Here is a 16,328-nt window from a genome sequence, read left to right as displayed (position 1 = left end):
TCAGGATTCCACAGCCTCCTCCTTCCACCTCAGGAAACACTACTCACTGCTGACACCGCTTTTCCAACAGTGACCTGGACTCTGGTCAGCTCCCTCCCTCCCTTTTCCAAGCCCTTTCATGAGTGCCTTTGGGAATCATTTCTTGCATAGAATCCTTGACCTGGTTTTTCACTTGCACTTCACTTACTCTCCACTGCAGAAGACTTCTTTGATTGACAGGTTTTCCATTTTAAAGATGTCTTTCTCTCCCACCTAACAAAAGGCATCGCCGAATCTGACAATTTCAGAAATACTCCCTTCTGCAAACACTGATCGAGTGCCTACCACGTACCTGGCTCACCAGGTGAGACAGATGAAGATCTGAACTTCTGACCAGCCTGTCCTTCATTTCCAACACGATGTTTCAAGATAAGACCTCCTTTGCTGAGGATTCTTTTACCTTTCAAGGCAATTTCTCAGTTGGCTTCTACCCCAACATTTTATCATAATCCTTTTTCTAAATCAAGACACACTGTATGATGAAGTTTGGGGAGTATTTCCTCACCAGGAAGTTAAAAAATAAAACCACAAGGCAGCATCTGTTTTGATAGCTTTATTGGAACATCCTGATAACATGAAATGTGGATTTGGGGGCGCAGTGCAGATGCTTCTTCTCTGGGCAGCGCACGCCCCGCTTCTGCAGCCAGCAGGGGATGCAGGGGTTCTCCAGGAGGGCAGGGCAGCTCAGAGAAAGATCTGCAGTGGCAGGCGGCACGTAGGCACCCTGATGTCAGCCCCGACCAGCTGAGTCTGTAATCAGCCAGACCCGTCTTATGCTCCATCTACCTGGGCCATGACATAGAAACCCACCTGTCTCAGGTTCCTGGGAAAACTTCCAAGAGAGGGATTCTGAGATTTCCAGAGGAATCCAGCCAACAGATTGAGCATCTCTGGAGAACCCTGAGGCAAATCGTGCCTTCAGGTGTATTGGCAGATAAATTGCTTAAAGCTCCCACTACGTGGGCCAAACAGTCTCCGAGGAGCTAGACACACAATGGTCAACAGAAATAGGCAGGACTCACTGACTGACAAGGGTCAGGGGCCCACACAGGCATGACAGGCATGCCCATGGCTTCTGAGGACAGTTCCAGGGGTGTGGGTGGGAGGCCAGACCCAATAGGGACAGTCAAGGAAGACTCCAGAAGACTCCCTGAAAAGTGATACTTCAGCTGAGATCCCGTGGCTGAAAGGACAAGAGCAGCTTTTCAAGTGATGGAAACAGCTCTGTGCCAGGCGTAGCTGGAAGGAGCAGTGAGATTAATAAACCCAAAGGAGAAGGCTGGTGGGGCTGGGGTGAAGAGGTAGAAAAGAGGGTCGGGGGGAGGAGGAGGCTGGAGGGCACACCACGGCCCACCACGCGGGGCCTGTGGGCTGGCTTTCTCCGTGTGGTAGCGTTTTGCACAGCCCACTCTGGCTGGAGGATAGAGAGTGGACGGGGAGGAGTGGGCCAGTGGGGAATGCAGGAAGCTTTCCCCTTTTCCTGATGGAGGGGATGGCAGCGGGACCAAGTGAGGGCCGGGCAGGTGAGAGAACACACGTGGGAGCTACGTCCATCCAGAGCGTGGAGCCTGAGGAGCCAGGAGGAGGGTGGGGCCAAGATGGACCTTTGAGGCCAATGGTAGGGTTTCTATCTGAGGAGGGGGATCCTGGGGCAGAAGCAGATGCAGGGCAAAGATCAAGGTGCAGAGGCCGACATGCTCCAGGTGAGGCTGAGAAACAGCGAGAGCTTCCAGCAGGAACCTGGAAGGTACACATCTGTGAGGAATTTTCGAGCTAAGCCTCCCGGTAGCTTCGGCAGTGCTGATGAGGCCACAGAGAGTGAGGAATGGCAGTGAGAGGTAAAGGCTCAGGATTGAGCCTTGGGCAATGGCCACGTGTGAAGACTGGGGAGGGGGCTGAAAAGGCATGAGTGGGTGGGGAGGGGGACCCCAGGAGGGCGTCTTGCAACCAGGGGAAGAGGGGGCTCAGGGAGGGGCAGTGGTCATGCGGGGAGCCCATGGACACCCTCATCTCTTCCACCTTCTTCAACAACCCTGAAAGTAGGAAAGGGGAGCGGTGCCCCCAGGACAGAGTGAGTAAGGGGCTGCTCCAAGGAGGAGGCCGCCGCAGGTCTCCCCGCCTCCAGCAGAGCGCGCGCCGGGGCCAACTTCCTGACTCGAGCCTGTTGGGTCCCCCTCCCCCAGCCTGACCCTCCTTGTTGCCCCTCACGTTTTCCCCAGCAAATCTGCTCCACGCCTCTCCTTCTTGATGAAAGCACCAGAGAGAGTCAGAACTGCAGCATGAAGGCCGCCCCCCCCAGGCTCTAGATCTGAGCCTGGCTTCCAGGAGGGTCGACTGAGTCAAAGAACTACCGAGGCCTCTCTGCAGAGGCAGGGCAGGGTCCCATCGAAGAGCATGGGCTGGAGGCCTGGATTTCTACCCATCCTCCTGTTCGTCTGTTTGTCCCCTCCTTCCACAGTGATTCTCAAGGTCCTGCGCGAGACGCACCTTCTAGCTGAGCTGCCCCACACTTCTCTGAGCCTGTCTCCACCCCTGATCCCTGGTGCGCGTACTAAAGACAACGTGAGCCGACTCCGGCGAAGTGCCGGGCACACAGAAGGTGTTCACTAAAGACGGGCGTCCTTCCCTTCCCTACCCTTCCCTCCCTGCATCCCACAGAGCGCTGGGATGGCAACACCCTCTGCGGTGCCCAGACGGCACCCGTGTTTCCGCACACACACAGGTCCTCAGAAGTCCCGCCGTCTCTGCTGGTGACTCAGGGCCAGCACCAACGTGAGCTTTGAACCCGTGGGATTCGGCAGACCTGGACCCAGGGGAGTCCCAGAGCAGGGCGGGCCAGCTCCATTTCAGCCGAGGACCCCAGCACCCACCTACTGTGTGCTCTGGGAGTCCCCAGACTGGAGCCAGGGTGTCTTCTCTGTGGTTTGTGGGGCTTTGGGGTCCTTAATGGCTCCGGAAGTCAAATCATGGTGCTGGGGAGCAGTTATCTTCAGCGTCCTGGGGCCGGGTCTAACCGTCTCGGAGGGCAGTGTCCTCACCGATTCCTGGGCGGCTGTTGTTGGCGGCTCCTCTGACAGTGGCGCCCCTGGCTGCTCCTCCCAGGGGCCTCCCCCGTGTCTCTGGAGGAACCTAAGCGCCCAAAGGCTCTTGCAGCAGCTGAGAAGGTTGCTGGAGCACGCAGTGCGGGACTGTGCTGGATTCCTGGGGGGATACAAGCACAGGGCGGGCTGAGGTGAGCTCCACAGCAAGGCCAGTGGGCCAGACCTGGCCTCTGGCCTTTGCTTCTTCTCAGCTGGGGCCTGGGGAGGGTGGGGTGAGATGGGACAGAATTTGGAGTGGGGGAGTGGGGGAGTGGGGGATTGGTGGGACCTCCCATGTCAACAGGGCTTCCAACACGGAGGAACATTCAGGAGACTGGCTTTCAACTCCCAACTTGGCTTCTAAGATGCTGTGTACCCTTGGTCAAGTTAGTGTTATAAAATATGTGTATAAGTATCCCATTCATTGCCTGGCTCATAGTTTGAACCCAATGAATGTTTGCTATTTCTGTGTCTGAATAAAATGATTCCTGGACACCTACATCCTGCTTTGCATGAGTCGGGGGGAAGGCTGGGAGAGAACACAAAGACTTTTCAGCCTTGCATTAAAACCGGTTGTGAATACGTCTGCCTCCCCATTAGAACGTGTGGTCCCTGAAGGAAAGGCGCTTGCCTTTCAAACTCCTACTGAGCAGCCAGCACATAGTAGGCCCTCAGTTGATATCTGCTGAGTCAAGCTGATTGAAGGTCCCTGAAGGAAAGTTAGCCAAACACTCGGGAGGAAAGGTTGTAACAAAGTGTTTGATGTACATTTTCAGAAAGGATGTCCCCCACATCCAGGTATACAAAAGTCCTTTGCCTGTTGCATGCTAGTGTGGACGGCTGACCTGCTTTTTCCTTCCACTATGTTCAGTGAGTAAGAATTCCTTGATCGTTTTTATCTTGAGACTTCTGAGGTCAAGAGAGAATGGCTCCACATGGTGGGCCTGTTTTTCAGCACCCAGCATGCAGGTCTCCCTTCATAGCCCGGAGCGAGGGCAGGCTCAGTGCTTTAATCAGGCAGTGGAATCTGGACAGACTTGGGGGGCGTTTTCTTGTGTCATTGTTTATGCATGCACAAGCACCTCCATTTTCCGCAAGTGATACTGGATTTCCGTTTATGGTGATGATAAAAAGTCCTATCAATCCATTCTGGTGAAAACAGCCAGGTGTGTGGAGATCTTAGGTGCACATATACAGTTGGGAGAGGACCGTGGGCTGCACAGGGAAGGGGACCTGCCACTAGCTGTGGTTCTGGGGGTGTCCTTGCAAGTCCTGGCCCACCCTGGCTCACCCGTGGCCCCTGGAGACTCTGCCTAGGTCTCTGCAGCTCCAGGGCAGGCAAAATCTGGCTTCAGCTCTGTCTAAGGCAGCAGCTGCCGCCTAGCTTCATACTTCCCTGCCTAGGCTGCTGGAGCAGTGGCTTTCCGCGTCCAGTGTCAAGCTGGGAGCTAGCCTTCGCTTGGTCCTGAGATCAGGTCCTCTCTGAATGTCTTACAGAAGCTCGTGCCTGGCCTCAGCTCTAGCCATGATCTGTTAAGGGATTCTGGCCACCAGAGGAAGCAAACTCACTGCCTTCCCCAGAGAGAGAAAGAAGAGCACCATTGCTCCTCTTAGAGTCCTTCAGAGTGGCGCTGTGATACGGCTGTGACTCTGTAAGACGTTGTGGACAGGGACACAGCCGACACCCGAGCCTCCCTCAGCGCCTGACGTGTCCTGGCTCAGCCAGTGCTGGAGGCCTCATGTGGCCCAGCCTCTCGCCATGGGTCTGGCCAGGCCCACTGTCACCTGCACGTCAAGGTCACATCCCTGGCATTTCAGAGGCTCCAGTTCTCCATGCCAGCAGGGTACATATTTGACCAAGCAGGCAGGGATCTAACCTTGGATTAACATACCAGATAGAGCCTGAAGTGTGATAAAATGACTTTCACTGAGATTAGTGAAATTATGGAAGACAGGACAGCTCTAGGCTATGAAACTACCTCCCTTCTCCTAAAAGGCTTAAAAATCCCTTAAAATAATGTGATTGTGAAGTATCACATGTTCATAGTAAAAGATTCAGAACATAGAGACTAACAAGAAGAAGAAAACACACATCTCAAATAACTCCTCTACTCAGATCTTTTTGCTACATGGTGATTCTGCCCTTAAATATTTTTAAATAAAATACATCAAAGAGATTATATAAAAAACACATATGTGTGGCTTAAAATATTAAAATGCATGCCAGCGTAACCACCTCTCAGGCTAGGTAGCAGAATTTACCAACCTCTGACTTGTTTCAGCAAATATGTATGTATTGGTAAATAATACTTGGTGTTGTTCCGCCAGCATTTTACTTTTATATAAATGGAATCGTGGTTTACGGGGTTTTTTTTTGTTTTTAATGTACTACCTTTTTTTAAAGTGATTGTTTAACATTATCTTTTTGGGACTGAGCTGTGTTGACACGTGGACCTGTAGATCATTTTCACTGTCATAAGGTATCCCAGCATGGGAAGATACTCTAATTTATTTATCCATTCCCCTTTTGATGGACATCTGAGTTGTTTCTCATTTTTATGATCTTCTCTCGCAGACTTCTTTTTCAGTTTACACTCTGCTGGTCTCATTAAATGAACAGGAGCGTTTCCTCCTTTCTCCCCTCTGAAGAGTCTGAGTAGCCCTGGAATGATCTCTCCCTCGAGTGTCTGGCGGAACTCCTTAGCAAAGCCAAGTACTACTCATCTTTCATTTACTTTATTTTTAGAGGTTGTAGGATCACTCACCTTTTCTATTTCTTCCCAAGTCAGTTCTGGCAGATTCTGTTTTGCTAGGAATTTGTTCACTGCATCTGAGTTTTCCCTTGTTTGGGGCATAAAATTAATCAGGAGTTCTTATTATCTTTCTTAATCTTTGTAAAATCTATAATAGTATCTCCCTTTCATTCTTAATGTTGTTCATGTTAATGATTAATCTCTATAGTTCTGTCAATTTTACCTTTTGAAGCAAATTTATTTGGTATATACAGGTCTGGAATTCTTATCCTTCTAGTAAACTGAATCTTTTTTCAAAAGGTGGTGACCATCTTTATGTTTAGTAATCCTTTTTGCTTACAGTTCACTTTGATATTAATACAGCTACCCAGATTTCTTTTGGTTACTATTTGCCTAGTATATCTTATATTTCCTTCCTTATACGTTCTACATTCTTGTTTCCTTTAAGTCTATCTCTTGTAAAAATATTTGTTTGGATTTAAAAAATCATATCTGACAACCTTCACTTTTTAAAAGTTGGCACAACTTATTCCACTTATATTACCTATGATTACTGATGGATTTTGTGTTTTATATTTGTCCCACCCTTTCTAAAATTTCCTGTATTTTTATTTTTGTTTGGCCTGTTTGAAACAGCCTTTTTTCCTCCTTCTGTTTGCTCCTCACCATATAGAATTTCTATCCTCTTATAAAAGATTGTTACCATGCATATTTAACTTCACAAGGTCCGGTGGTATGCAGCCCTTCCGCCTTTACTTAGCTTGCCACCCATGCCAGAGAAGTTGGATTACCATCCTATGTAGACTTTCTTACATTAAACATGTCTAGAGATCCTAGTAGGGTTAATATTCCTTCATGGCCCATTTTTGCCCTGACAGTTGAAGCTAGAAGACATTAATGGGGTTTTAGCAGAGCCCGTAACAAAGTATCTGCCATTCAGTAAAGTAACGGCTTATGGAAACATCTCATTTTAACCTTCCCTCATCAATTCCCCTTCTTTTGGTAATGGTACCTGGATTCTTTATTGGGATCCAAACTTCCCTTACTCTATCCATGTGGGTGAGGTGAGATTTACCTCTTATTCATTGCCCTGGCTCCAGATCTGGGTACAGCGGTAGAGATATAACCCAAACCAGCCAATACAACTTAAGCCTAAAACTTTCCATTGGAACAGGAGGAAAGGGGCATATTTTGCATGGAGGGTGGGTACTAAGGTGGCAAGATGTAAAGTTGGAGCCTCTGGTGGCACCCCAGGGAGACTTTAACTGAAAAGGAAGCAGCCTAGGATGAAAGTAGTTGCCAGCTGGAGAAAGACAAATTTATGATGACATTTGAGTGGCTGAGTCCAGCTTGAAGCTACTCTTGATCTCTTCAGTTCTAAGCCAGTTCCCAACCTCCACCAATCCCAGCCTCTTATAACTGGGTTTCTGCCAATGGCATTTAAGTGTCCTAATGGCATTCCTAAGGAAAGTCCTTGGAATCTCCATCTTTTCTCATGAAGGCACTATAATATGTTTAGCCACCAGTGGTCAGAACTCAGTTTCAGTGAGAAGCTTTGCTCTGGCCTGCTCTGAACCTCAGTTTCCTCATCTGTGAAATACGTTAATGGTAGCAAGCTCACAGGACTACTGTGAAGACTGCAGACAATGAGGGTCATTGCCCTTTCCCGTTACCCTCTGCCTCTTAGAGTACAAGTTATCACGCAGAACCACCATACCCATATGAGAATCCACTATTTCTTATAAATACTTGCCCCTTTATATGTGTCATCCCCATCGTTTGAAATTCCTGTATCTTCCCTGCTGTGCCCTTTGGAGTGGTTCAAGGTTCTGTTCAGGCATAGCCTCCTCTGCGGAGTTGTCTCTGAGGTCTCCCAAGGTTACTGATTCCCTCCTGCCTCCTAGAGCCCCTTTGCCAAGACACTAACCTTCTTGGGCTAACGATCAGTTTACCTGTCTCCCAGACTACAGACAGGCGTAGGACCTGTCATCGTCTGCCCCACTGTTCAAGTTTATAGCAGGGTTCAGTCGTGTGTGTGAGTTAATGAATGAAAGGCCCAGTCACCCTCAGTCTGGACGGTGGTGCTCCTGCCTTCCGACTTTCCGATTCACAGAGGGGCCGCAGCACTGCTGCTGGCTGCGCGGCAGCCTGCAGCCCTCTGGGTGGTGTCTCCTGCTGGTCTCGTTTCTACCTTCCCACTGCTACCAGCCCAGAAGAGCACTCTGAACCGGGGCCTCGGGACCGAGAGGCAGCCTTTCAGCCAATCCCTGCTGAACGCCAGCCCTGTGCTGGGCTGACTGGGGTCAAATGTGAGATCTGGAAGCTGGAGTCCTGCATTCTGGCTGAGGCTGCCTCACTCTCCTGCTGTCGGTCTCAGACAATTCCACCTCCTGCTGAAACTCATCTCATCATCTGTGAAATGGGCATGATCCCAGTGGAAGGCTGTGGAAGCCAGGAGAAGGGGTGCGAGAAGGGAAAGGCTGAGGAATTCTAGAAGGTTCTTCTCCTCTCCCTCTTCCTCTCTTTCCTGCGATGGGTACAGCCGTTAGCTGCTTTGCCCTGAGGGTCAGCAAGGACTGGTGACTGAGGGACTGTGTGCTGAAGGCTGGGCTGGCCCCTGAACCCAGACCCTTGCTTACCCCACACGCAAGCGCCTGGCAGAGCTGGCACACCCAGGCGGGCAGTGTCACCTCCATCCTGGGAGCCGGCTCCCTGGGAAGTCCTATCTCGTTCTTGAGAAGAGGGAAGTGGAGGCACTTACAAAGGGGAAGTGACCCTCTAGTACCCTGGGAGGCAGCTACAAACCATGTGTCTGACTCCTTGCCTTGTGCTTTTACGAAAATCAGAGGTGCCCCTCTTCTCCAAGGAGACTTAATTTCTGGTTGTCCTAAAATAAGCTTTGAGGCAGAAATTCCCAGATGCCAAGTTATCAGAGCCTACTCGCATGAGTGTTATCTTCCTTGAACTATTTACTATCACAAACCAGTATTACCCAATATTTGGCTGAAATGACCAAACTTCCGCCCTTCGCTCATGAAAGAACTGATTTTTTTTTTCAGTGCATTCTCATAATTTTCTGGAAGTAAACACAGTCTGCTTTGAAGAGTGGAGGGCCAGGCCAGGGTAGTGGGCACTCAAGACTGAGCCCACAGATGGAGCTTTCTGTCTGTCCTTCAAGTATCAAGAGCAAGCTAGGCAAAGGCTTCCTGCAGGAGCTTTGCAAACACAGCGTTCATTTTCATTACAGATAAGACACCCACAGAACTCCCCGAGACTAAGTTGAGATAATAAGTAACAGTCACAAACTATTATCCCTTTTTAGTTTTTTTCCTGTGACAAGGGAAAGGATGGTGAGGGTCAGGGTACTTTAGGATCCTGAAAGTGATCTTGATTAGAGACCTCCCAGAACATACACCCCTAAATGCTGGTAGGCCACAGCCTGGGACCAGACTAAGAGCTCAAGGGAAGGGCTGGTGGTGACTCACCACCGGCGGCAACCCCCGCGGCCTGGTAACACAGCCAGCATCCATGAGCTGTACTGGTGAATGACTAGTAAGTAAGTGACTGACAAGCGAGCCTTTACGAGTGCTCACGTGCTGGGTCCTGAGCGGGATGCTTGGCATCCTTTTTCTAGTTAGTGGCACTCCAAGGTAAGGGCAGGTGTTCCATTTCACAGACTAGGAAACTGGGGCTCCAGGCGAGTAAGTGGTGCCTCCAGATTACTCAGGAGCAAAGCTCAAATGTGAACCAACAGCTGTGGACTCCCAACTCTGATCCCTTCCCACTCCCTTTCTGAGGGCCAGACCACATCAGTACGATGGAGAGCTAATATGAGAGATGCAGAGATGGTCAGGGCAAGGTCACTGGTCTCGAGGTGCTCAAGGATGTGAGTGGGTATGTGTGTGTGAACACACACATGTGTGCACCCAAGAGCGTGTATGACAGTGCCTGAGTGTGCATGGCAGTGTATGCATCAGTGAGTAAGTGTGTGTGGGCAGGCGGTCTGTAACAGCAGCCATTTCTGGCCCTGGGGATCTGGGGAGGTGTCGTGGAGCAGACATCATTGGAATCGGGTCTGGGGCAATGAGCGGAAATTGAACAGATGGCTAGAAAGGTGGGCAGTTTCTCGAGGCCCAGGGAGGCAGCACGAGCCGTGCGTCGTACTCTGAGAACTTGGAGTGGTCTAGGTCAGCTGGAGAAAAAGGAACTTGAGGTTGCAGTGGAGGGGAGTGGAAAGGTTTTCCATGGCCAGAACAGCTTGGCCTTGCTGGAGCTGACAGGCACCTGAGCACTGCTGAAGGCTTTCTGCCTGGGGAGCGTTTTGAACTGACCAAGGTACGGTCTCAGCTATAGCGTGGCCTGGCTGGTCTCCAGGAGTTGCTGACTGCATGTGTTAGTGTGACTGTACTTGCCCGTGGGTGTAGGAGCCCTGGGGGTGGGGGGGAGTGCTCCCCTCTGGTAGGGAGCGTGCACCCCGACTGGGGGAGGCGTGGCTCCAGGGCCAGGCTCTGCTGGTTTCCTGGGGTCCTCTTTAAGGCCCTCGGCCAACAGTCACACTAAGCGCTTACTGTCAGTCTGGCATGCCACGGGGGCCCCACAACCCACATCTTTACAGAGGAGGGGACTGGCTCTTTGTAGGGTTAAGCAATCGACCTAACCAAGGTCACACAGCCAGTGGGTGGAGGAACAGGGCTCTGTGCCACAGTGGTGAGGTCCGAAGCCCATGCTCTGGGCCCTGAGAAGCAGCCGGCTGACGGCGAGGCCCGACTCTGGGCATTTTGTCAACAGTGGCTCAGTTTAATTCACACATCCACCTCAGCTTAATTCACATATCCACCGCTATTTGATGGAGGGGGAAACAAAGGCACAGAGAGGTTAGGAAACTCATCTGAGGTCACACAGCTGGTAAGGAGTGCTGGGCATGTCACAGCACACTGGTTTTGCTGCTTCAAGGACATGTAAAGGCGTGGCAAGCCCTACTTCCGCTCAGCCCTTCCTCTGCCTCTGCTGATAAATGAGGCGGCAGAATAATAAAGGACAGGAGTGATTGTAGGTCAGCCTTAACCCAACTCTCATAGTATCCATGTGCTATGCTTGATGCTATGATACTATGGCACTCTTACCTCCAGCAGTGGAGGGAGCTCCCAAAACCCCTGAGTCACTCGCACAGCAAGTAAGTGTAGGCGGGTTGAGAGAGCGCAGCTTGGCCGCCCGCTGGAGTTCCCTGCCCTGGCTCCTCCCAGTCCAATGGGCCCTGCTCAGATCTCCCCAGTCCTGGGGGGAGCTGGTGTTCACCCGGCCCAGGTGCTCCAGCCCTCCAGTAACCTCCACGTGAGACTGCCTGGCTTGCTCAATCCTTAGCCTGAAACTGCTGTTTTTTAAAAAAACTGAAGTAACCCTCTCCCCCGCCTTCCCCCCAACTCATGCCAATGGATGCCATGGACAAAGAACCCATGGTACCCGAGGCAACTCTCAAAGTCATTTCTTACCATTCATTCCGTTCCCACCCCACCCACCCCACCCCACACCCCAACACCCACCATCACCCTCCACCGCCCCCGCTGGGAGGCAGGTGAAGGGTCACACCCATTTCGCAGATGTGAAACTGAGGCCCAGACAGGCTGCCATTTGCTCCAGGCCAGTTGGGCATTATATCCCAGGCTTGGCTCCTGGCACCATCATGTCAGTCCTTTAGATGTGAGACTTATCTGCTCCTGTCAATGACAAATCGGCACTTGCCATGAACCTACAAGGATTAAACCATGGGCAGCTGCAGCTGCTGACTTTCAACAGCCCCTGAAGGAGTCCAGGGTGGAGAGCACCACTGAGGCACTCTGCCCTGGGAAAAACTGGCAGAACAGGTCTTCAGATAGACACTCTCAGGAGCCAATTCTGTGAGCCTAATTCTTGCATCTCCTCATATCTAGAAAGCCCTGAAATCCTTCATGGTGATGAGTGCTCCTCATGACTAGCAGAAACCTTCTGCAGGTATACTCCCTTCACCAAAATCTGCCTCTTTGGAGAAGCTTCTCAGAGCTTCTGAAATGCTGTCCTGCCGGCTACAGTCTTCATTTTGCCCGAATAAAACGTAACTCTCAACTCACACATCGTACAATCTCTAGTCTCTGAAGGGCTCAAGCCCTGGATGTGGGCACCCTGATGGCTCCTCCTCAGCCCGTTCTGCTCCCCTCTTCTCTCGCCCCTGTCCAGGCTAAATGGCAGAGCCCTCTCCTCCTTGCTGAGGATGCCCTCTGTCTTCGTCAGCCCCCCTCACAGCGGCTCCAGGGCCCTCCCCGCTGCATGGTCAGAAGTGGCTGACAGCGACCCCCGCCCCCGCACTGCACAGCCAAGCTAGAAAACAATTAAGCAAAGTGTAACAAGGCCGAAAATATCCCTCCCCTTTCACCAGTAATTCTGGTTCCAGAAATTCAGTTTCTAGGGAAATAATCTGAAAGAAACAAAATGTTCTTTTCATGGAGATGTTCATCACAGGGTTGCTTATAATAGCAAAAATAATGCCTAGACAAGGGCAAAATGCAAACACGGGGAAGCATTTCAGCCTGTCTCAGGCTCTGCGGGCAACCCCTCCCCCACCAGGACGGCCTTGAGCGACTCTGTTCTCGGGGCCTGTGGGTCTGTTCTCTCCGCGATCGCCTGCAACTCCCATTTGAAGTGGGCACCTGCCCCGTGCCCATTTGACACTTGAAGAAATGGAGGCATGGAGAGGTAGCCTGCCTGAGGTCAGCCAGCTCCCAGGCAGTCAGGCGCTGTCAGGCGCTATCAGCCTCAGCCCCTGGCAGGGCAGCGGGGGTACTGGTCACCACCACCGGCAGCCCGTTGCTGACTGCGGGCCGGTGTGTCGGCTGGGCGCTGTGTCTCTGGCAGGGCAGGGGGCACGCTGTTTGGAGACGCACTGGGCTTGCTTGGGTTCTCACCTGGGCTGGTTGTCCCGCCATTCAGGCCACGATCCAGAAGGGAAACAGAGCCATGTGGGAGTGTCCGAGGGCATCCAGCCTTCAGGAGCCTTGTTGAGAGCAGCTCCCCCAACCCATAGAGGAGGTTGGGCGTCAGTTCCCTGCTACAGTGGGCCCTGCACCCAGCCCCTCCTTTGGGGTCAGAATGCTCATTGGAGGTGAGGTGAGGGGGGATCCCCTGCAGACATGGCAGAGAGGAGGCTTCATGGAGCTCTGCACCCCAGTTCCTCTGCTCCCAAGGGGGTGCAGAAGGCCCTTAAAATCCCCCAGACCTACAGTGAGTCTCAGTGTGCAGCTGGGCCTTGGGGCCTTCCTGCCAGGTGGTGTGGGGGTCTGTGGTAGAGGCCAAGGCCTGTGGGAGGATGTGGCTGGTCCTCAGCAATGCGGGAGGGCCTGGAGCAGGCATGGCGTGGGCGCCACAGATGAAGATGGACGCTGCGGGGGCCAGACAGCCCCGGGGAGCTTAGCTTACCCTGCAGGGAAGGAGCGGGCAGGGAAGGGACTCTTGCGTTGGTGGGGTTCCACTTCCAAAGTCACCATGGTTACAACTGGAAGTGACTGAGATCCCCTGACCTGGAAAATGTACGTTTCCCCACCATCTGTTAAGTGGTGGCCTATGGGCACGCAGAGCAGAATGAAACACTCTTACACTTCAGCACTGTGCTCTAGGCTTCTGTCCTAGGCCAGCCATTAATGCCTTTGGTCTTTCTTCCAGCCCTGGAAAGGAGGGAGGGGTTGGGGTGATCAGTCCTGCTTTTCAAATGGGGGCAAATTTTAGAAAAGGAAGTACATTTTCTATTCCAGTGCATTGGTTGGCTTCCCAGACCCCATGAATCCCAGTCCTTCCCTCCTCTCCTCCCCAACTTCCAGCCTCTGTTGCCTAGAATGGCACGTCCAACCTCCTCCCTTCAGCTTAGACAATTCCTGCCTGTCCTTCAGGAGTCCGCTGAGCCATCACCCCTTCCAGGAGGCTTTGCCCAATTGCTGGCCCCCCCCGGGGCCCTCTTGGCCCCCACCCGCACTTACCCAACGTGTTTGCACCCTGACAGCTCATCTGAGAGCTCCATTAGTTGCACCCCCTCTAACCACGCCCCCCCCCCCCCCCCCCCCCCCCCCCCCCGCCGCCGCGCCCCACCGTACAGGGCAGGGGCTCTAAAGAGCAAGTGAACGAGTGAATCAGGAAGACTCAGCAGCCCCTGAGACAGAGACCTATCTTAGAGAACTCCATGCATGGGTCCTCTCGTCGCTGTGACCCTAGGACCACGTCTGCTCATAGAGACAGAAAGGGAGCACAGAGCGTGACTTCAGGGCTTGTGGAAGATGGCCCCATGAAGGGGGTTTCTCTCTGACTTTTAACTTTCATGTTCCATTTCAATGATAATGAAGTATTTATAAATATTCTGTGCCTCCCGAGTCAATGTGGAAAGGGGAAGTTCCTCAAGACCTCTGGGTGCTGGGAAATGTCCCGCTGTGCACGCAGAGCACCCATCTCCAGAGGACGATGGCACGCGCTCAGTCCCAGAATGAGGAAGGCCCGGGCCTCACCCACCCGCCCACAAGTCCCAGTGCCTGCAGTCCTCACTGCAAGCTGCAGCCTTCCACATGAGATGTAGGCAAGCAGAGCCACTTGCCCGTCTGGGGAGCTAGGACAACCCCCGCCCCCATCTTTCTGCACAAAAATGGGCAGGAAAGGAATGGTCCTCACATTCCACGGGAGCCTCGGGGACTCTGGACTCCCTAAAATGCCCAGCGGGTCTCAGACACACCTTGCCCCAGTCCCTCGATGCTACCACAAACAGCTGCTGTGGGCTTAAGGAATACAGCATTGCCTGTGACCCACTGCTGTCTCGTCAGGAGCAGGGACAGCTGCTAGGAGCTGTAGCCCTCTTTCGCAGTTGAGCACATAGAGGCCCAGAGAGAGGTGCGATCTTGTCAAGACCACACAGCCGTCCATGCCAGAGGCAGTGAGAAAGCCAGGCCCCCTGTCTGCCTGGCTGAGTCCCTCCTGGCAGCCCCATCCTGCACCCCGTCTGCACCCCTACCGGCGCGTGCCCCTGCCCGCAAAGCTCAGGCTGCAGCAAAGACACGTTTTACTGAATTTGCCTCTTCATCCTCAGAGCAATTCATTAGCATGAAAAACAGGTTCCTCCCCACCCTTGCCAGAAGATTCCTGACATAAACACTGTTGGGGGTTTGGCATAATTTCTCTCTCTTGTTAGTATTTATATATAATTAGTGTTGGAATGGTCCCTTGAGATGGATCCAAGCCCCCCATTTTCAGAGAAGGGACACGAAGCTCAGGATCAGGGTCCAAATTGAGTGCTTCAGTGGCGCAGCTGAGATACAAGTCCACGGAGCCTGTCTTGGACTTTCCAGCTGCTCATTTACAGGGGGGCCGCAGGAGGGAAGGGAGGAGAGGCAGGGTGGGGGGAAGGAAGAGAGGAGGAAGGGAGAAAGAACCGGAAAGAAGGAAAAACCGGCATTTACAAGCATCTACCCTGTGCCGGCACTTTGCATCAGCTGGTGCTGAGCCTCATCAAAATCCTCACAGGGAGATATTTTAATCCCCATTTTGCAGATGAGCAAGTTGAAGCTCAGAGAGGGCAAGCCACCTGCCCAAAGTCACAAAGCCAGTAAATGCTAGCACCCTTTTCTTTCCCCCACCTCAGGGGTTGGGGGCTTCCCTGGTGGTTCAGCTAAGTACAGAATCCGCCTGCAATGCAGGAGACCCCAGGTTGATTCCCAGGTCAGGAAGATCCCCTGGAGAAGGGACAGGCTACCCACTCCAGTATTCTTGGGCTTCCCTCGTGGCTCAGATGGTAAAGAACCCACCTGCAATGCAGGAGACCTGGGTTCAATCTCTGGGTTGGGAAGATCCCCTAGAGGAGGGCATGGCAACCCACTCTAGTATTCTTCCCTGGAGAATCCCCCTGGACAGAGGAGTCTGGCGGGCTACAATCCATGGGGTTGCAAAGAGTCGGACATGACAGGTACTAAATAGCACAGTACACAGGGGTTGGCAGACACTAGCCTGAAATGGTTGACAAAAGTGAATCGAAGAATTATATTCTGTGACTAGTGAAAATGATATGAAATTCCTATTTTGGTGCCCATAAATGAAGTTTTATTGGAAGGCAGCCAGCACCGTTCATTTCTGTATTGTCAGGGGCTGCCTCCCTGCTATGCCAGCAGGGTTGAGTAGTGGTTACCTTGGAACATAGGCATCGAAGAGCTAACGCACTTATCCTGTCTGGCCCTTTGAAGAAGAGGCTTGAGGAGCCCTGCCCTCCACCCTGCCTTTTCCCAGGGGTCTGGAAGGCGTGCAGGACCTCTCTGTGACTCTGTTCTCTGCACGAGGGTATCAGGGCTGAAATCCAGACCTCCTTCTGCTCGCCAAGCCATGTACTTTGGGGCTGGGTGCCCTGGAGAAAAGGCCTTCTCCTAATTTGTTCACCTAGTGTGTTTACCCTTTTCTTGTTGGT

The 16,328-nt window shown here is 52.3% G+C and overlaps 1 protein-coding gene across 1 annotated transcript in view; it reads right to left on the bottom strand.

Annotated features, from left to right (window-relative positions):
* Window positions 1-1,527: 1,527 nt before the first annotated feature.
* The window catches only part of LOC120860973 (histamine H2 receptor-like), a 28,607-nt gene continuing 13,806 nt past the window's right edge, over window positions 1,528-16,328 (bottom strand). Inside the window, exon 3 of the mRNA XM_040236676.1 lies at window positions 1,528-3,240. Within this exon, the coding sequence (XP_040092610.1) occupies window positions 2,910-3,240 (331 nt within the window). The 3' untranslated portion in view covers window positions 1,528-2,909. The remainder of the gene's footprint in view (window positions 3,241-16,328) is intronic.

Source organism: Oryx dammah, unplaced genomic scaffold (genome assembly GCF_014754425.2).
Source record: "Oryx dammah isolate SB20612 unplaced genomic scaffold, SCBI_Odam_1.1 HiC_scaffold_11210, whole genome shotgun sequence".
NCBI classification, from domain to species: Eukaryota; Metazoa; Chordata; class Mammalia; order Artiodactyla; family Bovidae; genus Oryx; species Oryx dammah.
The sequence above is the reverse complement of the archived record's forward strand: the minus strand, read 5'-3'. Positions and strand labels throughout refer to the sequence as shown.